Here is a 23,791-nt window from a genome sequence, read left to right as displayed (position 1 = left end):
AGGCCCATAACAAGTGAAGATGATAATTGCTTGCTTGCTTTTTTGTTTGCTGTTTGATTTTTGCTATTTGTTTTAATATTGCCAGTGAGAGACAGCGAGGGAGAGGGAGAAAGCACCTTCCAATGGGGATATGGTCATGCTGCAGCTCCTTCTTCTGCATTTTTCCATCCTATAGGAATTTAGGGATATACATGCATATGCCCAGCATGTTTTTCAAGCCTCTGGGGCTGAGATTTGAACCACTGTTGGCCGTGTTATGTCTAGCTTCCTTAACCAGTAAGCGTTGGGGCCACCCCAGGTGGCTTTCTAAAAGTTAATTTTTTGGAATAATTTCAAACTTATAGAAAATTGGCAAGGCTTGTTTAAAAGAAGTCTTGTGTACTCTTCCATATCCACCAACTGTTAACATGTGTCCCATTTTCTTTGTCAATTTCAGTATATGTACATGTATCATTTTCTGAGCTATTTGTGAGTTAATTGTAGACCTAATGCCTCTTTCCCCTAAATCCTTTAGTAGACATTTCCTAAGAACAAGAACATCCACTTATATATTTAATTGTAGACCTATTGTCTCTTTCCCCTAAATCCTTTAGTAGACGTTTCCTAAGAACAAGAACATCCACTTATATATACAGTGCAGTAATCAGAATCGGAAAGTTTAACATGATACAGTATTATTCTCTAATCTACAGACTTTTCCAAAGATTGTCAGGAAAGTGTTTTTTTTCCTTCTTTTGTCCTTAAGACGTAAATGTTTTTCTGGACCAGGATCCAATCCAAGATCATGCATTGCATTAGGTGACCACGACTTTGAATCAAGAACAGTTCTTCGGCCTTTTTTTGACCTTTCATATACTGACATTTTTTAAAAGTACAGACCAGTTATCTGCAAAATATCTGTGATGTGGGTGTGTCTGATATTCCCTCTGATTCGATTCATGCTAAACGTTGTGGGCAGGGTGAATGCATAAGCAGTGCCATGCCCTTCTCCATGTGCCCCATCATTGTGCCGGTTTGTTTCATGATTGAGGATCTTAACTTGGATCATATGATTATGGTGAAGTCCACAAGCCTTCTCTACTGTGTTATTGAATTTTTAACTGTCTGCTGCCCTCACACTAGGCATATTTTGTGTGCCTAACACACATCTACACAACTTATCACACTGGACATCTACTTTGAAAAACTTAAAATCTAATTAGCAATGAGGCACACACTATGACTATAATAAATTGCACAGACCAAAAACTGCAAAAAATGGCCGCAGAGACTGGTGCTTTGGTCTGAGCATTAAAGACAGTAAATGTTGTGAGCTTCCTCAGAGGCAAAGACTCCTGTTGGTTGGCATGGCCATAGGAAAGTCTATGGAATTAAGTAACTAATTAAGTAACTAATTAAGCTCAGGGCATGACACTTAGTAGGGAGTCAGCAAATATGAATAAGGAGATGGGAAAGAGGTGACTCTAAGGAATCTTTCATGTTTATTTTACAATTACATTCAACCTAGATAGTGACTCCCTTCTTCGTTGAGAACACGTTTCTAGTTGCATTGATGATTTTAAGTTAATGTGAATTACGAGCAGAGTAACAGTTTAGGTTAGCTTTATAAATGTAGTTTTCTATTAGAAAATCAGACTTAACTCTCTGTGCCTTTCCTTCCTTTCTCCAGTAAGAACCCCTGAAGGCAGTATCAGGCTTTATTGTAAAGGTGCAGACACTGTGATTTACGAACGGTTACACCGCATGAATCCTACAAAGCAAGAGACGCAGGATGCCCTGGACGTAAGCATCACTTATACTCTTTCTGCTTCAGATTCTGATCTCACTTTCTGGTGCTGTCTCCCATACACAAGTGAAAGCTGTAAGTTAACTGTTGACCTCCCCTTGCTTTGGAGTAGGTGAGTGGGAAAAGGATCAACGTAGGAATATAATCAACTGGGTTCCAGTGCGCCTCCTGTCACTGAGTCCTCGGAAATGACCAGGGTGCACCTTCCCAGCATCCAGATCTGCAGGATTACAGTAGTAACATTAGGGAATGGCTTGTCTCTCTGTCCAGTGAGCTTGAGCAAATTACACCACTCTACTATGCTATAGTCCTACTATCTGTGTGGCCCCAAGAACACCACCAATTTAGGGCTAGTGGATCTCATAGAGGTTAAGGCTCTGGATCCCACATGGCTATGTGCACAGTTTGAATCCTGAACTGGGAAGCTTGAAAAACACGCTGGGTGTGTGTGCGCCCAAAATTCCAAGAGGAGAATGGAGTTGAAAGAATTGTGGTGTGGTCATCCCTCTCAAGGGGTGAGAAAATCACCCTCTTTCTCTATCTTTCTGTCTTCCTCTAGTGAGCACACCTGACCTACAGTAAAAAATTTTAAAGAAAAGGAAAAAGAACTCCACTAACTAGGTACAGAGTGAGGGAAGGAGAGTATTGGTATATGATAGGATGACAAAGTCATGTATTGGATCATTTTTTTTTTTTGAGAGTTTTTTTTTTTTTGCTATAGGGCGCGTGCGCTCGCCAGACAGACAGAGACAAAGAGATAGAAAGCGAGAAATCACCCCCCAGAGGGGATGGTCACACCGCAATCCCTTCTCCTCCATTCTCCTCTCGGGATCTTGGGCACGCATGCACACACGCCCGGCGTGAGTTTTAAGCCACCGGGTCCGGGAAGCGAACCGCGGTCGACTACGTGGGAGTCCAGCGACATAGCCATTACGCTAACTGCTGGTTCCTTGTATTGGATCATTTTTGAGTTCTGATACCTTTGTTAGGAAAACAGTTTGCTCTTAATTACCTCAAAGTCCTTAGCTTAGGGAGCCGAATACTTGTTTAGTGATGTTGCAGCTACTCAGAATGTTTCCGGAATTTCCACTTTTTGAATTATCAGCAAATCCTCGTATTGCTTTGATTCTGTGTAACAAAGGCAGTGAGATATGAAGATAAGTCAGATCCTGAGGTCCCTGTTCTGCCTCTTCACTTAAAAGGTGGTTGAGGACTGGCAGGTAGCGTGGTGGTTAAGGACTCCCACATGGCTGACCGTGGTTTAAGTCTCGGACCTGACAGCTTGCCTTCTCACTTTCTCTCTCTCTCTCTTTTGCTCTGTTCTTCTCTGGTCAGATTAAAATAAATAAATGAATAAATAAAGTTAAGTAAAATAATTCTTTGAAAAAAAAAAGGGGGGGGACCAGCAGTTGGCGTAATGGCTATGCTCGCGGGCTCCCACATAGTCGACCGCGGTTTGAGTCCCGGACCCGGTGGCTTAAACTCACGCCAGGCACGTGTGCGTACATGCCCAAGATCCCGAGAGGAGAATGGAGGAGAAGGGATTGCGGCGTGGCCATCCACCCTGGGGGGTGATTTCTCGCTTTCTATCTCTCTGTCTCTCTTTGTCTATCTGGCGAGCACACGCGCCCTATAACCAAAACCTCTCCAAAAAAAAGGAAAAAAATAAAAAAGAAGGTTGATACAAACCATTCATCCTCCCTGTGAAAGAGAGAAGGGATAATTCCTACCATGAAGGGCTGTTGCAAGAGAGAGAAAGCGTCTGGTGTAGTTCCCAGCTTGGGTACATCATAAAAAGTGTTTTCTTCCCTTTATTTTAGGATAGGATGAGTTTTAGAATTAAACAAAGGGCCTTCATAGAAAAGCCTGATCAATATGTTGTTTACTAAATGGGGGGTCATATTTTAAGATTATATACTGGAGCCAGCAAGTGGCGTGGTGGTTTAAGATGCTGGACTCCCACATGGCCGACTGCAGTTCACGTCCCAGACCTGGCAGCTTGCTTTCTCACTCTTCCTCTCTGTGTCTCTCTCTCTGGTGAGCACACATACCCAATAGCAAATTAAAAATAATACTAATGGGAACCAGCAGTTAGCGTAATGGCTATGTCGCTGGACTCCCACGTAGTTGACCGCAGTTCGTGTCCCGGACCCGGTGGCTTAAAACTCATGCCGGGCGCGTGTGCGTGCGTGCCCAAGATCCCGAGAGGAGAATGGAGGAGAAGGGATTGCGGCGTGACCATCCCCCCTGGGGGGTGATTTCTCGCTTTCTGTCTCTATGTCTCTCTCTGTCTGTCTGGCGAGCGCACGCGCCCTACAGTGAAAATCTCTCCAAAAAAAAAAATAATAATAATTAAAAAAATAATACTAATAATAAATACAATTAAATAAATAATTTTAAAAAACAGATTATGTACTGACCCTAATGCAGTTAAGATGGACAAGTTCTCTTGAGGATGTGAGTAATGACAATCTAATCAAATAGATGCAGAAAGAACCTTCCAGAGAATCTTTGAAAGCAAACCCTGGTTGAACCAGTTCTGTTGTCTTGGCTAGACAAGATGTGACTGAGGTAATGAAAGATTTATATGGCCTCATTTAGAAGCTGTTTCAAATGACTTCAATCTGTTCACCACAAGAAAATGTCTAGATACTCTTTTTTTATTAACATGTTTGATTAACTTCAGCAGTGCCTCCTCATGTGTTCAGATTGGTTTGAGGGAGTACAGCTTGGTTGAGTTCCTCATTGATAGGACTCAAAACACATTTGTGGGAACAAATGATAAAGCTGTCAGGTCTGTGCTTACATCATTATGCCCCAAGGCCATTCCCTTTGTTAGTTTCTTAGTCAAGGAGAGAGAGATGTTTTCTTCACTCTATAGATTTGTTACTGAAGGGAGGAATGCTTTAACTTGAGGGAGCCAGCAGGTGGTGTTCAGGTTAAGGTGGCTTTTTCTCACATGGCCCATTGCATGGCTCAAGTGCCCTATTCAGCAGTTTAAGAAAACATGGTGGGCGGGTGTGTGTGTGTCTGCACACGCACACACACACCCAAAGTCCTGAGCTGAGGATAAAGGAAAAGGAATTGCAATATAGCCATCACCCCTAGAGGTAATTTCTCGCTTTCCTTCTTACTTTCCTTCTCTCTTACATGAGCACACATGCTGCTCTACAGGAAAACTTTAAAAAAAATTTGAGAACAAGCAGTACAGTTCTAGGATCTCAAGGAAGCTTAGAAAAACAAAACCTATTATAAAGTGAAGTTTAATCCCCTGCTCAGATGTTATGGTGTTTTTTTAAATTCTCTTAGTATTATTTCAAAGTAAGGTTTCAAACCTGGTCTTGAATTACATCAAATTAACTATTCTTTGCATGTTTTTTCTTTTTTAAAAATAAAACAGATCTTTGCAAATGAGACTCTTAGAACTCTGTGCCTTTGCTACAAGGAAATTGAAGAAAAAGAATTTGCAGAATGGAATAAAAAGTTTATGGCTGCAAGTGTGGCCTCGACCAATCGGGATGAAGCTCTGGATAAAGTATATGAGGAGATTGAAAAAGACTTAATTGTGAGTTTTTGCCTTAATTCTTTCCTTGATAGTCTAAACAATTGAAAATTTGATTAAGTTTTATTACATTGTTTGTTTCATGTTTGAAAGATAATTCCAACGTGTTTTAAATGGGTGCAGTAGAACTAGGTTACTTAAATGTCTTTTGTTCAGCAAGAACAGAAGTTGACTTTATGAGAAACCAAAAGAAAATTAGGAGAAGTCCTAATCGGATTCTTTTATTTTTATATCACTTATTAAAATTTATTGTGATTTTTATATGTAACAAATCAATCTTTACTCATTTCATTGTGGGAAAGACTGAAACTAGTGCATTGATTCTGAATGAAATTTCTCAAAATTCAGTGTTCATTGCCTGGAGAGTTTGGATTACTGGAAAATGTTCAAAAATAGTTGATGTTGTTCTTTAGCAAGAGAAACTGGCTTATGTTGGTATAATTCAGCAAATACACAGTGGAAGTATTTTTAATGTCCCTGATTTTGTACTTGCATCTTAGTCTTGGTAAATTAAATAGTTCCTTTAAGGATGAAGGTGTTTTGTGTTTGGGTTTGTGGTGAGTGTAAAACATGGCAGCCTTCCCTGTCTACACTGGCCATTGGTCCTAGAAGAACATCAGCCAGGGTGTATAATCAGCCCTTTCTTTTACAGGTTGTCCAAATAAAATTACAGAAAATTTTTTGGTTTATTTGCTAATTCCTTTTTTTTTTATTTCATATTTACATTCCAGCTATTAGGAGCTACAGCTATTGAAGACAAGCTACAGGATGGAGTCCCAGAAACCATTTCAAAACTTGCAAAAGCTGACATTAAGATCTGGGTACTTACTGGAGACAAAAAAGGTAACACTCCATGTAGGGAAGGGGTGTGCACATTCATCAATATTTATAGCTGTGTTTTCTTTGCCCAAGATGACCTTCTCAGACTTTCTATTCCACATAGACACTCTCTGTTCCTTTGGAAGATGCTTTCTTTGAGAAATCCTCCTCTATTATTCCAACCTACCCTGACAGTATTCTTCCCTAGACTGCCTCAATAGCAGAGTTCATTCACTAATTTAGCTCCTGAACATGTCTTTCTGATTGTAATCAGTCTTAGCGCTCCAACCAAATGTGGCTCCTGTCCTGAAAGGGCCGTTCCCCTTGTCCTTCTGTCCATCCAGCACTTTGTCCACTTCTTGTACATCAAGTAGAACAATACAGATGCTGAACAGCAATTTTTCTTTTCTTACTCGTTTTATGATTGAAAATTATAATTAAAATTGTATTCCCAAGGAAAGATTTCTATTTTTATACAGAGCTTGACAGGTAGTTGTTTGGCTTTGATGCTTTACTGAGTACCTCCCACAGAAAAACAAGGAACATCTCTTACTCTGACATCAGTGGGTTGATGGGTTGCTCACTTAAAGTTCAGGGAAGCACAACCTTGACCTTAAATAAATAGCAAATGGGAGGTCATGGAAAAGGGGAAAAGCTAAGAGCCGCACATGACAGTTGATGGAAAGGGTAACGCTTCTTCCCTCTCACGGCAGAATGGTTCAGCCACATGAACTGAGTGTGTCATCAGAATGGTTCAGCCACATGAACTGAGTGTGTTTAGTATTTTAACTGACACTGGCTTATTAAATAACCAGTTTATATTTATATATTGGAAAATATCGTACATTTTATTATTGAAAGCATCTCAAACCACACTTAATTATTTTATTTTATTTATTTTTTTTGCTGTATGTGATTTCTACAGAAAAATAGCATATTTGGTTAAATCTGTTACATTCATGGATTGGAAAAAATTACTCAGTAAAGTCAATTATTCAGTCAAGCAGTAGAAACAGCACTTGACTTACTTCCATTCTGTCGTAGAAACTGCCGAAAATATAGGATTCGCTTGCGAGCTTCTGACGGACGACACCACGATCTGCTACGGGGAAGATATAAAGTGAGTGCAGGGCCTGTGGGGTGGCACTGGGTGACTTTGCACTTTCACAGAGGCAAGTCTAGATGCTCTAGACAGCAGATATGGAAAATGGGACCTAGACTATGTCGCTTGGGACAGTTTCTTCATATTCAAAATAACAAAGAGCACAAGAGTCAGTTTCAAATGACCACGTGACTTTATTTTGGGTAGATTTTCGTTTTAAAGACTTGGGCCCGCTTAAGGGCCATTTTTTTCTCCATTCCTTAGGTCCTCCTTGCTCGCCTACTGAAAAAGGAAGTGAGCTTGTGACAGCGCTAGCAAGTTAACACGAATGACATTCATGCTTTGCCTTTCCTAAGATTGTACCTTCTGAAAGAGAAATAGAAGAGACGAGGAGGGCACAGACCTTGGCCTGGAAAACTTTGGGTGTTTCCCCAAAGTCGAGTCTAGATGGGGCAAATCTCACATTTCAGACCTTAGGGTGTGTCGTCATATTCATGAGGCTTGCATCAGTCATAGCTGGCCTGGAAATGTGTAATAACAAAACTCTGCAGGTTACAAATGAGAGATGTCAACATGTTATACAGTTACCGTGATGTGTTTACTGATGGCTTGACAGTTCCACTGAGTCCTCCAGCTCCTTTTTATTTTTATAGGAAAAAATGCATTTATTTAATGTCCAAGTACACACATATTTACACACACATATATACTAAAACAATGCTTAGTCTTACCATGTGGGATGCATTTGTGAAGTATTCTGCTCTACATTCATTCATTATAAAATAAAAATGCTGGTCACAACCTGGTAAATAAATTTTACAAACCACAAACATGTTATAACCCATAACTTCTCAAGAGTATTATCAATACTGGGAACCAGCAGTTAGCGTAATGGCTATGTTGCTGGACTCCCACGTAGTCAACCACGGTTCGCGTCCCGGACCCGGAGGCTTAAAACTCACGCTGGGTGGGTGTGCGTGCATGCGTGCCCAAGATCCCGAGAGAAGAATGGAGGAGAAGGGATTGCAGCGTGACCATCCCCCCTGGGGGGGTGATTTCTCGCTTTCTGTCTCTATGTCTCTGTCTGTCTGTCTGGCGAGCGCACACGCCCTTTAGCCAAAACCTCTCCAAAAAAAAAAAAAAATAAGAAAAAAAAAAAGAGTATTATCAATACTAATTTATAATTTCAGAAAATTTATAGTATTCCTCCTTCTTTGAATTAGCCTACAATAGTAGTCTATGTACTCAGAGTAAAACAAAAAAATTTTTAAATTTGCCATAACTTTGTGTGTGCTCACCAGAGAGAGACAGAAAAAGAGAAGGGAAGTGAGAAATCAACCCTCTGGAGAGATGGCCATGCTGCAATTCCTTCTTCTCCACTCTCCTCTCTAGACTTTGGGCACACACCCACCTCCCCATGCGGATTGTCAGGTCACTGGATCTGGGACTCCAACCGTGTTGTCGGCCATGTGGGATCCAGCCGCCTTAACCTCCACCACTGAAGAAAAACAAATTTAACATAGCCGTGTTACCATGGATCCTGCCTGGACGTGGTGCATATTTCAGTGTGCCTCAGTCATCTGGCTTCCAAGACCCAAGGAAATAACGTTCAACTATGGAGCAGGACCCTGTGTCAGTTCCGCACATTTTATGTGTCTGTTTAAACCTTTCCATGATCCTCTCAACAACCCTGTGAGGCAGGCAGAGAAATATTATCAGATTCGTTTTATAGGTAATGAAATTTATGCTCAAGGAGGTTAAGTGACCTCCCCAGTTATCATTTACCTGGTCAGAGCAAGGCTAGAATAAACACCATCTACTTTCAGGTTGAGGGCTCCTTTCCCTAAACTATATAGCTTCTGAAGACGAATCTTAAATAAATATTTTAACCACTTCAACCTCATCTCCTTATTGTCGACTCAACTTTTTATAGCACACAACTAAAGACCTATTTATAATTCTAAACTTATCATGCCAAATTTATGCTTCTCTATCAACAAAAACTTTTGATCAGAGAACATATTGTTTTGGAAAGTGGTTTCTTTGTCACTAGTTTAAAGGAACATAAGCATTATGAAAGACCTTAAAGGTCAAGGAAATTGAAGAGAAGTCAGAGGAAGGGACATAAAATAGAATGTATTGGGGCTGACAGGTGGCATGGTGGTTGGGGCGCTGGACTCCAAAATGGTCGGCTGCAGTTTGACTCCTGGACCTGGTAGCTTGCTTTCTCATTTTCCCTCTCCCCCTCTCTCTCTTCCTCTCTCTCTCTCTCTCCTTTTCTTGTCAAATTAAAATAAAGTTAAATATTTTTAAAAAATAGAATGTATTATATTAATGGATTTTGGTCTCCTTAAACTTGTGCTTTTGTCAAAGGATTCAATGGAGATCTTTACTGCAGGTGAAGAGGCTTCTGAAGAGACTCTAAGTCTTGATGAAGTTATTCAAACTCAAATCTTGAATGCATAATGATGAGAGGCCATGGCCTTCAAAAACTTGGTACTTGATGAGCTCCCAAAGTGCTAGATTTGAATGCCACAGTACAAATTGATTCATGTTTTTGTCCATTAACGGTCTGTGGGCATGGGAATTAAGGCCATGTGGCCAACCACAGTTTGAGTGCAGGACCCGGTGGCTTGAAAATCACGTCAGGCGCGCGTGTGTGTGTGTGTGTGTGTGTGCCCAAAACTCTGACAGAAGAATAGAAGAGAAGGAATTATAGCATGGCCGTCCCTCCTGGGGGGTGATTTCTCACTTTTCCTCTCTCTGTCTCTCTCCTGTGAGCACATGTACCCTCTGACAAAAACTATATGTGTGTGTATGTGTGTGTGTATGTATGTGTATATACATACATACTTGTATGTCAAAATGACTCACAGTCAAGGGCCTGTCTATGGTCTTGTACTTTAAATAGTTAAATTTATTTTCTCCCAGTTCACTTCTTCACGCAAGGATGGAAAACCAGAGAAACAGAGGTGGAGTCTATGCAAAATTTGCACCCCCTGTGCATGAACCTTTTTTTCCGCCTGGTGAAAACCGTGCCTTGATCATCACTGGTTCTTGGTTGGTATGTATCATTCATTAGGGCATCTCTGCCTTTGACTCAAATGAAAGAAATTTATTTTGAACAAGTTTTAAAAGGATTTCCTCAATGTAACAATCTCTTGGCCTATAAGTGAAAGTGTGCTTTTCTAAGATCAAGACTTACTACTACATGATATATGAAAGGAATTATACCAAATTAATCAAAATGGTTATCTTAGTTTATTAATTTCTTCAGAGATATTTTTGATGTAGGGTGTGTACACTTGCCTGAGAGACAGAGACAGAAGTGAGAAAGCATCCCCTCTGGGGAATGGCCATGCCGCAATCCCTTCTCCTCTATTCCTCTCTTGGGGATTTTGGGCATGCATGCACATGGTCCCAGTGTGAGTTTTAAGTTGCTGAGTCTAGGACTTAAACCATGGTCAACTATATGGGAGTCCAACAGTGTAACCATTATGCCATCTGCTGGTCACAAGTTTATTAGTCAATGAGTAATATTCATTTTCTTCCTTATGGGTTATTATTTTTCTAGATTTTTGTAGTAAATATGTTTCTTTGGTTTTCTGTTATTGTTTTTGGAGAGACTTTTGCTATAGGGCACAGGTGTTCACCAGAGAGACAGAGAAATAGAAAGCAAGAAATCACCCCCTGGGAGGATGGCCACACTGGAATCTTTCTCCTCCAATCTCTTCTCAGGATTTTGGGCACATATGCACCCAGCATGAGTTTCAAGACACCTGTTCCAAGACTCGAACCGTGATTGGCCACATGGGGTCTAGCAACGTAACCACTCCACCATCTGCTGGTCCCACAAATATGTTTTATAATCAACAATATAATCAGGGATATAACCCAAAAGCATCTTTCCTATAATTTAGGTCTTGGGAATGGTATGTTTGGTATTAAACACTAAAACGATTGCCATCCCTCTCCAATTCCAGAATGAAATTCTCCTCGAGAAGAAGGCCAAGAGTAGTAATATTCTGAAGCTGAAGTTCCCAAGGACAGAAGAGGAAAGACGAATGCGGACCCAGAGTAAGCGGAGGCTGGAGGCCAAGAAAGAGCAGCGGCAGAAGAATTTTGTGGACCTGGCCTGCGAGTGCAGCGCTGTCATCTGCTGCCGCGTCACCCCCAAGCAGAAGGCCATGGTGGTGGACCTGGTGAAGAGGTACAAGAAAGCCATCACGCTGGCCATCGGAGACGGGGCCAATGACGTGAACATGATCAAAAGTGAGTCACGCATAGGAGCCTAGGAAGACTCAACTTACTAGACAGAAGAAATGGCGGGGACATCTGGGAAGGGGTCTATTTTTTTCCCCAGATTTTATCCCTTTGGTTTTTATAAAGCAGATGTCTAACAAAGACATGTATCCATCCTGACTGTCCCTGTGACTGCGCCCTCAAGAGGCCTGCAGTGTGCGGCAGGAGAGGGCAGTCTGACGGTGGCACACACATTACAAGCAGATAAAGAGTACCATATGGTGACTTTATCCTTATGTTTCCTTGGATATGTTTATCTCCCTTGCAGTTCTTCCATACTTCCTTCCTTCTTTCTTTCTGTCTTTCTTTCCATCCATCTATTTATTTATTTTTAAAAAATTTTTTGAGAGGTTTTTGCTATAGGGCGCGTGCACTCTCCAGAAAGACATAGACAGACAGAGAGACAGAAAGCGAGAAATCACCCCCCAGCAGGGATGACCTCACCACAATCCCTTCTCCTCCATTCTCCTCTTGGGATCTTGGGCACGCAGGTGTACGTGCCTGATGTGAGCCTAAGCCACCAGGTCCGGAAGTCGAACTGCAGTCGACTACATGAGAGTCCAGAGATATAGCCATTATGCTAACTGCTAGTCTGTCTATTTATTTTTTTAATTGCCAAAGAGCATGGACACTTGCCTGATAGGGAGAGAGAAAGCACTCCCTCCATGGAGCATGGTCACAGCATAATCCATTTTTTGCCATTCCTTATACTGGTTAGGATTCTCTACACACACGCACATGCACCTAATGTGTTTCTCAAGCCACTTGGGGCAGAATTTGAACCATGGTCAGCCATGGGATCCAACTCCCTATGCACCATGCTCAACTACTATGCTACAGGGCCTACCCTCTTCCACATTTCTTTTAGACTTTCTTAAAAACCCTATATTTAGGGACCAACAGATGGTATAGTGGCTACATTGTTGGACTCCCACATAGTCAACCACGGTTCAAGTCCTAGACACAGTAACTTAAAACTCAGGCCGGGCCTATTTGCTTGTGTGCCCAAGATCCCGAGAGGAGAATGGAGGAGAAGGGATTGTGGCATGGCCATTCCCCCTGGGGTTTGATTTCTCACTTTCTGTCTCTCTGTCTCTCTCTGTCTCTGATGAGAGCACACACCCTATAACAAAAGCTCTTAAAAAAAATTCTGAGCATGGCCTAAATTGTTCAACTCTCTCTGGTGTTTTTTGGGGGTTTTTTTTGAGAATATTCTCCCTCAGTTTAAGCATCTCTTTCTGGGGCTTGCTTCTTATCTTTTGTAAATCTATTGGGACTAGCAAAAATCTCTCTTAATCAATGCCTCCATTTCCATGTGATAATATTCTGTTCTATAATAGAATGAGTAACAAACTTAGAAACCCTACATTTTACACGTAAGACTGTCAATCATTAAATTAGCCACCTTAAAAATGTCATTTTTGAGCTGACCCCTTGACCTGGTGGTTCATAGCAGCTGACCAACTGCATGGTTTGAAACCCAGAATCCGAAACTTGAGAAATATGCAAGGCACATGTGCATGCATGCCCAAAATCCCCCTCCCCCAAAAAAAGGGAGATGAAAGAGACTGTGACCTGACCATTCCCCATGAGGGGTGCTTTCTCTTCTCCCTCTCTTTCTCTCTGTCTGTCTCTCTGTCTCTCTCTGTCTCTGATGAGAGCACACACCCTATAACAAAAGCTCTTAAAAAAAATTCTGAGCATGGCCTAAATTGTTCAACTCTCTCTGGTGTTTTTTGGGGGTTTTTTTTTGAGAATATTCTCCCTCAGTTAAGCATCTCTTTCTGGGGCTTGCTTCTTATCTTTTGTAAATCTATTGGGACTTCCCCATTGGGTCACCTGGTGTGAGTTTAGAGTAATGTGCTTAACATTGAAGTAAAACTCCAATGTGGTTCTTGCTGTCCTCCAGACCTCCCTGGAATACTGCCAAAGATGGTGTGCTGGTTGGAGGACCATGGGTACTCATTATTAGAGGAGGGAGTGCTGTCATGCAGAAAGGCAGTTGTACTGTTATTAAAGCACACAGAACTAAACCTGCAACCGTGGTTATGCACCTGAGTCCTGGTCCTTTCTTCTCCCTCAATCAGTATAAGGGAGTATGTTGTAACAAAAATACCCAAACTAGTAAAGTCCAAGAATTTGTCCTCATCCTACTACCAGCAGCCTGTGTAACCCTGGGTTTATGCTCAAGTGTCAGTTTTCTTATCTGAAATTAGGTGAATTATGCCTCCATTATCACCTCCAGCTCTGATACCACTGTCATTAAGGTGAACTGTTATGTGTCCTGTTTTGTTGGGTAGCTTAAATGTGTTATATACAATTAGGCTTTTAATTCAGTCTATTTTGTGACTCATGAGTCTATCTCTTTTTCTCCTTAGAGTCTCCTCTCCCTTCTCCTTGATATATACTAAGAATACTCCAACCTTATCTTCCTCAACAGGAGTCCCTGTATGACGTATGTCTTCTTGCTTTTTTATCCTTCTATTTATCTGTCACCTCTGCCAGCTTAATTCTTCTGCACTGTTTTTTGCATGTCCTGCCAGAAAAATGGCATTTCTTGCTTAGAATTAAATCTATTGCTTCCTCTGTAGCCCAGTCTAATTTATTTTCCATTCTGTACCTTAACGTAACTAGTTGTGCCAAGAGGCCGAGTAACCCAAACGTTATTTTTGTTTGGTTGTAATGTAGACGTAGAGATGTTCGTGGGAAGCAGGAAGGGCGGGGGTGAGGTGTAGAGGGATGACTTGCTTTGAAGGTTTACCATGTGATTACATGACTTAGACTTAAAATATTTTGTTCCTCTGCATTCACCAATTGTTAGTGAGAGAGATCACTCAAAGTCAACATATTGGGTTGTCAGAAAAGTCTTTTCACATAGAAAAACTGTGTCATGACTTTTCTGACAACCTAATAGATAACCTGTAGAGGCTTTTTATTCTGAAATTGTTTTAAAACCTCTATTACCCTCTGTTATATGTCACTTGCATTTACGTATAACTTATGGAGCATCCACTTAAGTGGAAAATGAAGGACATTCTGAGATCTGGAAAGTTAGTCACGTTATACCTTTTTGTGCTTTGTAAAAGCTGGCATCTTTTTCAGCTGCCTCAAGAACAATATACAGAAAGGAATTATGGTTTTTGGTCATAAAGTAGTAGAGTAAAATTCAAATATTGAAAGCAATCAGACCATTGGCTAGCATGCTTCATGGCTAGCAGTGTAGTCTAGCAGAAGTGGAGGGAATCATGACCATTATGTTTTGGGTCCTTACAAGGATCCAAGAACTGTCATAGCCCCCTCCCCTCTGTCTCTCTCTCATACTGAAGATGTCTCATACCAGCTCTGGTCTTGATTTTAGACCCTGAGAACGTATGAGAGAGATGAAAGAAAGGCAGAATTGCACAAAGAAAAGATCAACATGTGAAAGAATTAGGAAGGAGTATCTATCAATAAAGCATTGACAGCAAATTTGGAAATCCAGGAAAATCTAGGGGCCTACATGCAGGCTTTGGAAACAAACACAAAAACTAAGTGTTGCTTTATGGCACATCTGCTCAGCTGCCCTCAGTTATACTGTGAACCTTTGCAACATTCATTTCACATATGGTTCTTGGGCTGCTCAGCGGCGGGGTTGAAGGACTCAATACTAGCTGGAGCCTTGGGTCCTCTCCCTCAGCCCCTGCAGCTACATGAATCTCAGCATTTCTCTCTGTGGCTTATTCAGGAAAGAAAAGAAGGCCATGGTTTGGGAGGACAAAGCAGTTTGACAGCCACAACTGGTCATAACTGTTGGCGTGTTTTGAAAAAGGTGGTAACTATTGAATGAGAGGCAGTTTGTTCAGTGTTTTGAAACTGCAAAGTATTGTTGAAACCTTATGTTTGGACAAGTCACTACAGTGATGTTTTGCATTTGCCAGACTTCATTCTGCCACTGAAGCAGGAACTCTGAGGTTTCTTTTGAGTTGGAAACTCGGCAGGCGGTTCTCAGGGTCTGAGTAATCATAGGTTGTGTTCTCCAGCATGTTTTCTCTAAGTGACTTCACTATCTGTCTTCATGTTTATGATTTTTTAAGACCTAGATAAAACTCATCATTCTCTAACTGGAAAATGCTATTTAGTAACTATTGAAAGGATGAATAAAATTGTGACTTCAGTTTTTATCCATATTCTGGAAAGCTTCACTGCCCCTTTAAAAAAAAAAAAATAGATGTATCTCAAGGTCATGATGAACCATGAATAAGCCTTTGAAAATTGAAGGGTGTTTTAGTTAAGACTCTCCTGATTACATGTATTAGGGAACAACCAAAACCTAGTGTAAGGGAAAAGAAAGAATTTGCTTTTAAAAGACACAAAGATGTCTTCACGCTGACCAAAAGGCCAGGCCTCAGAGAATGTTGGAACTAAGACTTAAAAGCCGCCTCAGGAACCTTCTGTTCCTCTGTCTCTCTTCCTTTCTCTCTCCAGACTACTCTATTTCTCTGCCTTTCAGAACCTTTCAGAAAAAAAAATACATCTATGCTATGCCTCAAGAATTTACACATTAAAATTCCAGACACAAACACACCTAAATTCTAATTCTAGAATGTTAAGAGTGATAGATTATTCCAGCTTTGAGTTTCTATCAACTAGGGTTTAATACAGAAAACAGATACTAATAGATACTTTCAGTGGAAGACTAGATACTGTCAAATGCTCTGAATTGACTAAGGAAACAGGTTCTAGGCTCAGCCTGTAATCTCTGTGTCATTTACCAGAAGACCATCTTCCTTCAAGGGTCCTTTGTGGAATTTCTCAATTGAGAAGCCTTTGCAGTAGTCTATCAGCATCTAGGCAACTGGAAAATAGATATGAACCCTACTGAAGAAGAACCAAAAAGGGAAGGCATGCTAGGCTCCAATTCACTTCTGCTTTCAAATTCCAGCTGGCCTAAACAAGGGAACTTAATTCACAAAGATACCTAGCTGCAAGGGAGTCTGAGAATCGTAGGGATTCATTTGCATTCCCACCTCTCCAATTAGAAGAAAGTAGAATGAAGGTTTGTAGTATCTGCCATGGATTACTGACTCAGCCATGGCCAAGGAACACATAGTATACCTATGTGTGCCTGGGACTCACCCTGTGATTGGCATAGGAGCTAGGCAGATAACCCAAATGGAATTCACCACCATGTGAGATTCTTCCACAGATATTTATGGAGGCCCTGCCACGTGCTATTTATCAACCTGTCCCTCTGACTTTGTGTTAAGTTCAAGAGTTAGGGGTGGGAGATCGTGAGCAAGACGTTTGTGTTTATTATTCCCTGAATGTCTCTCTTTGTTGTTTGTCTGGGAAACATTTTTATGATCTGATGTTTCACCTTAAAATCAGCTTGTGATCCACAGAGTCTTCTCCCTCTGCCCCACAGCTGCCCACATTGGTGTTGGAATAAGTGGACAGGAAGGAATGCAAGCCGTCATGTCAAGTGACTATTCCTTTGCTCAGTTCCGATACCTGCAGAGGCTGCTGCTGGTGCATGGCCGGTGGTCTTACATAAGGATGTGCAAGTTCTTAAGATACTTCTTTTACAAAAACTTTGCATTTACTTTGGCTCATTTCTGGTACTCCTTCTTCAATGGCTACTCTGCACAGGTAATGTTACAATCTTATTTTTATATTATGTTGAGTATAGCTTTTGTTCTTAAGTAAATACACTCTAATTCTGAAAAGACAAATTTATTTCTTCCCTCTGTACTAATGTATAATTTGGGTACTGTATTTGCCTGTAGTTGAGGCGTAATTTATTATAATCATGATTTCTTGTTCTAAAATGTTTTTGATGCCTTTCAAGTATTTTATTTTGCTTTGAAGGGGGTCTTATATGTTTTCATCTTCATTATATATTATTCTCCATGTTATCTTGCCTTTAAGAATAGTGATAGTGGGGCCAGCGGTGGCACAGTGGTTAAGATGCTGGACTCTCATATGGTTGACCACAGTTTGAATCCTGGACCTGGTGGCTTAAAACTCACGCTGGGCACGTGTGCGTGCGTGCCCAAGATCCCGAGAGAATGGAGGAGAAGGGATTGTGGCGTGGCCATCCCCCCTGGGGGGTGATTTCTCGCTTTCTCTCTCTCTCTGTCTCTCTCTGTCTTTTTGGTGAGTGCACATGCCCTATAGCAAAAACCTTTAAAAATATTTTTTTAAAGAATAGTGCTAGCGGGACCAACAGTTAGCGTAATGGCTATGTCGCTGGACTCCCATGTGGTCAACCGCGGTTTGCATCCTGGACCTGGTGGCTTAAAACTCACGCTGGGCACGTGTGCGTGCGTGCCCAAGATCCCGAGAGAAGAATGGAGGAGAAGGGATTGCGGCGTGGCCATCCCCCCTGGGGGGTGATTTCTCGCTTTCTATCTCTCTGTCTCTGTCTGTCTGACAAGCGCATGCACCCTATAGCAAAAACCTCTCCAAAAAAGAAAGAAAAAAAAAAAAGAACAGTGCTAGCAAATTGTTTAATTAAGAGTGTGAAATTATCTTGTGACTGGAGCTAAAGGGATTATGTAAATTGTGAGTTTAAAAATCTATTACCAGACCAGCTTGTGGTATGGTGGTTAAGGCTGTTGAGTCCCACATGGCCCACTGAGTGGTTTAAGTCCTGGACCCAGGAGCCTGAAAAACACACTCGTGCTTGTGTGTGTGCATGTGTGTGTGTGTGCACAAAATCCCGAGAGGAGATTACAATGTGGCCATCCCCCTGGGTGAGGGGTGATCTCTCTTTCTGTCTTTCTCTATCAAGCCCATGCACCGTGTAGCAACAATAAAAAAAAAAAAAAAAAAAAAAGAAAGAAAGAAAGAAGAAGAAATCTGTCGTTATTGCTTTTTTTTGTTGGTTTGCCCCCGCTTTTTTTTTTTTCATTTTGCAAAACGGGAGTAGGGGACCTACGTAATATGTTAAATGGTGATAGTACAACAAGAAAATATTAGTAAAATGGACCTCAGATGGTACCTGTGGCTGTCAGAATTTCAGTGCTGGGCCACAGAAGAATGGTGTCAGCAGAGCTGCAGGAACAGGGACCCATAGAGAGATCTAGCAGGGGCGAGTCTCCTGTCTGAGCAGCACTGCACAAAATTTTTGGTTTTGAGTCAGCCCTCTTCTGCCATTGCACCCTGAGGGATGATGCATACACTGTGTCATTTACCCTTTTCAGAAGCACAGAATTTTCTTATATCCCATTAAATTCTGTTTTACAAAACGTTTTCCTGGAAATACTGGCCTTGTAAAATAAAAGGAAAAGAATTGAACAGTACTTATATGCTTTTGAACCAGTGTATTTCTTTTTGGAGTCTAATTCATTAATAAAGGGATATTAAAATGATGAATGCTGACTTCTTTTCCAGCATTGTCCAAATAGAATGGACTGTTTTTTTCTTTTTCTTTCTTTTTTTTTTTTTTTTTTCAGATAGAGTTTTTTCGTGTGTGTGTGGGGGGGGGAGGTTGTTTTGTTTTGTTTCGTTTTTTTGCTTTAGGGCACATGCACTTGCCAGAGAGACAGAGAGATAGAAGGCAAGAAATCACCCCTCAGGGGGATGACCATGCCACAGTCCCTTCTCCTCCATTCTCCTCTCAGGATTTTGGGCATGCATGTACATGCACCTGGTGTGAGTTTTAAGCTGCCAGGTCCGAGACTTGATGGTCAACAACATGGGAGTCCAGCAATGTAACCATTATGCCATCTGGTCCCTAGAATAGACTGTTTTATCCAAAACTTTTGGAGTCTGCATTCCCCCCACCACCACCACCACATATGTTGGGTTGGGGTGGAGATTCATTTCTGTGGGAAGGTCCATGGTGCTGCTCATTCCATAGAAGCAAATTCACGTCTAGTACTGGTGTAAGTGAGGAAGCTTTACAGCGGGAGTTCCCACTCAGGCTTGGAGAGAGTAGAGGAAGGTGTGTCCACTAGGCCGGCGGCTTCTCTGTGGGTGATGGAACCCTCTGTTCTTCCTCGCAGACAGTGTATGAGGACTGGTTCATCACGCTCTACAACGTGTTGTACTCCAGCCTGCCTGTGCTGCTCATGGGGCTGCTGGACCAGGTAGGAGCCCATGCACCTGCTAGAGAAGGTCTGAGCACGCATGCCGTGTGTTCTTCCGATTTTCCATCTTTCCGAGTAAACCCTATTATAACACAGTTGGGCAGCAAGGATAACTGCAGTGCTTCTCCTCTTGTGATAAGAAAAGAGAATTTCTGTGACTGCCTTGACTTCATTGATGAAACTGTTTATCGGGCTCTTTTAGGACACTAAGCCCTTACTGTTAAGGTAACCAAGAGTCTAAAATGTCCCTAAAATAATCACTTACTCATTTTAGAGTATACTTTAGGGCCAGTAGGTGGCGTGGTGGTTAAGACACAGGATCCTACATGGCTGACTCTGAGGTTTGAGTACTGGACCTGGCGACTTGAAAAACGCTCCAGACGCCTATGCACATGTGCCCAAAATCCTGAATAGAGGAGAAGGCATATGGTGTGGCCATCCCCCCTGCGGGGGGACAATTTCTCACTTTCCCTCTCTCTCCAGTGAGTGCACACACCCTATGGCAAAAATCTAAATAATAATAATTTTAAAATGTAAATTATAATACTTTCTAAAACGTGTATATTTAATTCCCAAATTAATCTATGTGAGAAGACTTTGAAATGTTTGTATAAAGTGGAATTAAAGTACAAATTTATTTTATCTGAAAACATTTTGAAGTCCTTGCACAGTTTTTTCAGAATACACATTTTCCATAAACTTTTGAAGGATCCTTTTATCAATAACAAATTTTAAGTAAAGTACCTTAATGAATAAAAAATAATAACTTAGAATGAGCTCACCAACTCACCAGTAATAAATAAAAATTTTTCTTAAAGAATGTGAAACAATATATTCCCAGGAGGTTAAAAAAAAGCTTCTCTATTATTTCTTGACATAATTTGATTTCCTTTCATAAGTATCAAAATAATGAACTTCTGTCCAGCCTCTCTGAATTAAATGTCAAATAGTGATAGGCTAAATCTATGACATTGGTCTATGCACACTGAAAGTACTGCAGAATTTATCATCTGTTCAGGTTTTTGTTTTGCTTGCCTTCCTCAAACTTGCCAGCAAGTGGTTAGCCTTCCTGAGATACAGATCGTAACTATCTCTGACCTTGCTGTAACGGTCAAACACCACCCTTATTTTCTTTTCCCCTTAAGGACGTGAGTGACAAACTGAGCCTCCGATTCCCTGGGTTATATGTAGTGGGACAGAGAGACTTACTATTCAACTATAGGAAATTCTTCGTGAGCCTGTTGCACGGGATCTTAACATCGATGATCCTCTTCTTCATACCTCTCGGAGCTTACCTGCAAACCGTGGGACAGGATGGAGAGGCGCCTTCCGACTACCAGTCTTTTGCCGTCACTGTTGCCTCCGCTCTTGTGATAACAGTCAATTTCCAGGTACGAGGCTTCCGTTGCCTGTTTGGTACTGTTCGTATCTGTATCTCTGTGTGTAGGCTCGCGTGCCCATCCACCTGACTCCCACTGAGCCTCTGCCCCTTTGCAAGACCCGAATGCTATTTTCATCACTTACACTAAGCACATTTCTTATTTCTTGCCTGAGTCAGGGGTGATTTAGTTTCTGATTGTTCTGTAATCAAGCTGAATCATGTTTGAGTTGCTAAATTCTGTTTTCAGAATGATTAGATCCTTTATTTCTTACTAACTTTGCAAAACGAGTGTCCTGTTTTTTTTCTCTGATTTTCCCGCAGATTGGCTTGGATACTTCCTACTGGACTTTCGTGAATGCGTTTTCCATTTTTGGAAGCATTGCACTTTACTTTGGCATCATGTTTGACTTTCACAGTGCTGGAATCCATGTTCTCTTACCATCTGCATTTCAGTTTACAGGTTGGTAAATTCGAAATTCCAAAAATAAGCATACAGACAAATGTCATTAGTTTGGATACTGACATAACTTCTAAGTAAGTTAAAAAACATCACAGGGGGCTGGCAGGTGGCGTGGTGGTTAAGGTGCTGGACTCCCACATGGCTGACTGTGGTTCAAGTCCTGCACCAGGTGGCTTGCTTCTCATTCTCCTTCTTTTCTCTCCCCTCCCCCCCACTCACTCTCTCTCTCTGGTCAAATTGAATAATAGTAATAAATAAATATATAAATCTTTTTTAAAGTTACAACTATAAATTACTGCTGGTGAACATTAATGGTCTGGCTAGAAGTTAAATGATGATGATGGGTGGAAAGCAAGTTAAAAAAAAATACAAAACATTAAGATGGGTCATCAGGTGGTGTCGTGGTTAAGGCACTTGATTCCCATGTGGCCGACCACAGTTTAAGATTCGGTGACTTGAAACATACTGGTGAGTGTGCATGCATGCCCAAAACCTCAGGAGGAGAAGGGATCGCAGAGTGGCCATCCCCCCAAGGGGTGGGTGATTTCTTGTCTCTTCTCTTTCTTTCTCCAGCGAGCATACACACCCCATAGCAAAACTTCTCTTAAAAAAAAAAAAAAAAAAAAAAAAAAAACCTTAAGATACAATTGTGCATTTGCTCTATTTTCCTAGAGAGGTTAGATAAAAAGCCTTTTATGTATTTATATTTTTCATAAAACCTAATACTGGGTATCAGCAGGTGGCATAGTGGTTAAGGCACTGGACACTCCCACGTGGCTGACGACGGTTCAAGTCCTGGACCTGGTGGCTTACTTTCTCACTTTCCCTCTCTCTTTGTTTCTCTCTGGTCAAATTAAAATAAATGAATGAATAAATAAATAATTCTTTAAAAAGAAAAAACACCTAATACTGGTAAGTTAATGGAAAATTAAGTACACATGTAGCTGGTAGCACTGTGATATTGCTTAATCTAACCAAAGGATTACCTGAAAATGCATAATAGAATATAAAACTTTTCTTACATTTGGCTAGGTATTTCCACTTTGGGAAAATACCCCAACATTAAATAATCCAAGTTTTGGCAAGGTAATTTGTTCAAAGACTGTATTGTCACATTTCTAATTATAGAAAAGGAGGAAAAGAGAAATAACCTGAAAACCTAAGAATATTAAGTTAGCTAATCAATATCAACTTCAATTGGTTATGAAATACCAGTATGATAGACTTCCTAGAGCTCAGAAACATATTGGAAACATGTATGCACAACAATAAGTAACAATGGATAAAAAACAAAATGTGACCAGAGATCACAATTGTATAAAACATATGACATGTTAACAAATGTAGAATAAATTTGAAATGCCATAAATACTACAGATCTCATAAAATATTGTGAATAAAGATAAATATCATAAACTAAATTTATGAGACTCTTATCTGAATAGAGAATTTGGATTCACAATGGGAAGAAATTCCTCATATGCTAGTTTCCCTATGAAGATTTCAATTTTATCACCAGTTGTTGGGTTGTAAAGGCAGTTGTTGTGGTAACCCTTGTGTTCTTGGTATTGAGCTAATTCTTTATGATTGTGGGTTGTTTTTTTTTCACTGACTATGTTTTAAATATTTAATACCCAGTTATTTAGAATGTTCTCATAGACTTTTTTTTTTTAATCACATATATATTTAACCACATTTTAAAAAACAAAGACCACTGTTTTTGTAAGCTTAGACTGTAAGTAAGGAAAACAGTGTGATAAAATTGCCAGGTCCAGGCCATGAACTGTGGTGGACTATGTGGGAGTCCAACAACATAACCATTCCACTATCTGCTGGTCCCAAGAACTGATTTTTCTAATTTTACTTTGCTTAATCTGATTTTAAAATGTCCATGCTGAGGGCCAGCAGATGGTGTAGCAGTTATGTCACTGGACTCCCACATGGCTGACCACAGTTTGAGTCCCGGACTCAGTGGTTTGAAACTCACACCAGGCATGTGTGCCCAAGATCCCAAGAGGAGAATGAGGAGGAAGGATTGTGGCGTGGCCATCCCCTGTGGGGGGTGATTTCTCACTTTCCCTCTTACTGTTTCTCTCTCTCTTCAGTAAGTGTATGTGCCCCGAGGCAAAAACCTCTAAAAAAATAAAATAAATAAAATAAAAATAAAAAATAAAATGACCATGCCAAGGGCCAGCCCATGACATGGTGATTAAGGCAGCTGGGTCCCACATGGCTGACTGCACAGTTTGAGTCCCAGACCTAGCATCCTGAGAAACATACCAGACACATATGTGTACCTGTCCAAAA

At 40.9% G+C, this 23,791-nt stretch overlaps 1 protein-coding gene across 3 annotated transcripts in view; it reads left to right on the top strand.

Annotated features, from left to right (window-relative positions):
* ATP8B1 (ATPase phospholipid transporting 8B1) overlaps positions 1–23,791 on the top strand; it is a 158,898-nt gene that overhangs the window by 128,877 nt on the left and 6,230 nt on the right. For all 3 annotated transcript variants that reach the window (XM_027768129.1, XM_006139916.3, XM_027768099.1), the window contains 10 exons: positions 1,670–1,782; positions 5,187–5,351; positions 6,080–6,191; positions 7,212–7,287; positions 10,201–10,333; positions 11,253–11,541; positions 16,976–17,199; positions 19,560–19,643; positions 20,789–21,034; positions 21,346–21,484. In XM_027768129.1, the coding sequence (XP_027623930.1) occupies positions 1,670–1,782; positions 5,187–5,351; positions 6,080–6,191; positions 7,212–7,287; positions 10,201–10,333; positions 11,253–11,541; positions 16,976–17,199; positions 19,560–19,643; positions 20,789–21,034; positions 21,346–21,484 (1,581 nt within the window). The remainder of the gene's footprint in view (positions 1–1,669; positions 1,783–5,186; positions 5,352–6,079; positions 6,192–7,211; positions 7,288–10,200; positions 10,334–11,252; positions 11,542–16,975; positions 17,200–19,559; positions 19,644–20,788; positions 21,035–21,345; positions 21,485–23,791) is intronic.

Source organism: Tupaia chinensis, unplaced genomic scaffold, assembly GCF_000334495.1.
Source record: "Tupaia chinensis unplaced genomic scaffold, TupChi_1.0 Scaffold000012_1, whole genome shotgun sequence".
NCBI lineage: Eukaryota > Metazoa > Chordata > Mammalia > Scandentia > Tupaiidae > Tupaia > Tupaia belangeri.
The sequence above is the reverse complement of the archived record's forward strand: the minus strand, read 5'-3'. Positions and strand labels throughout refer to the sequence as shown.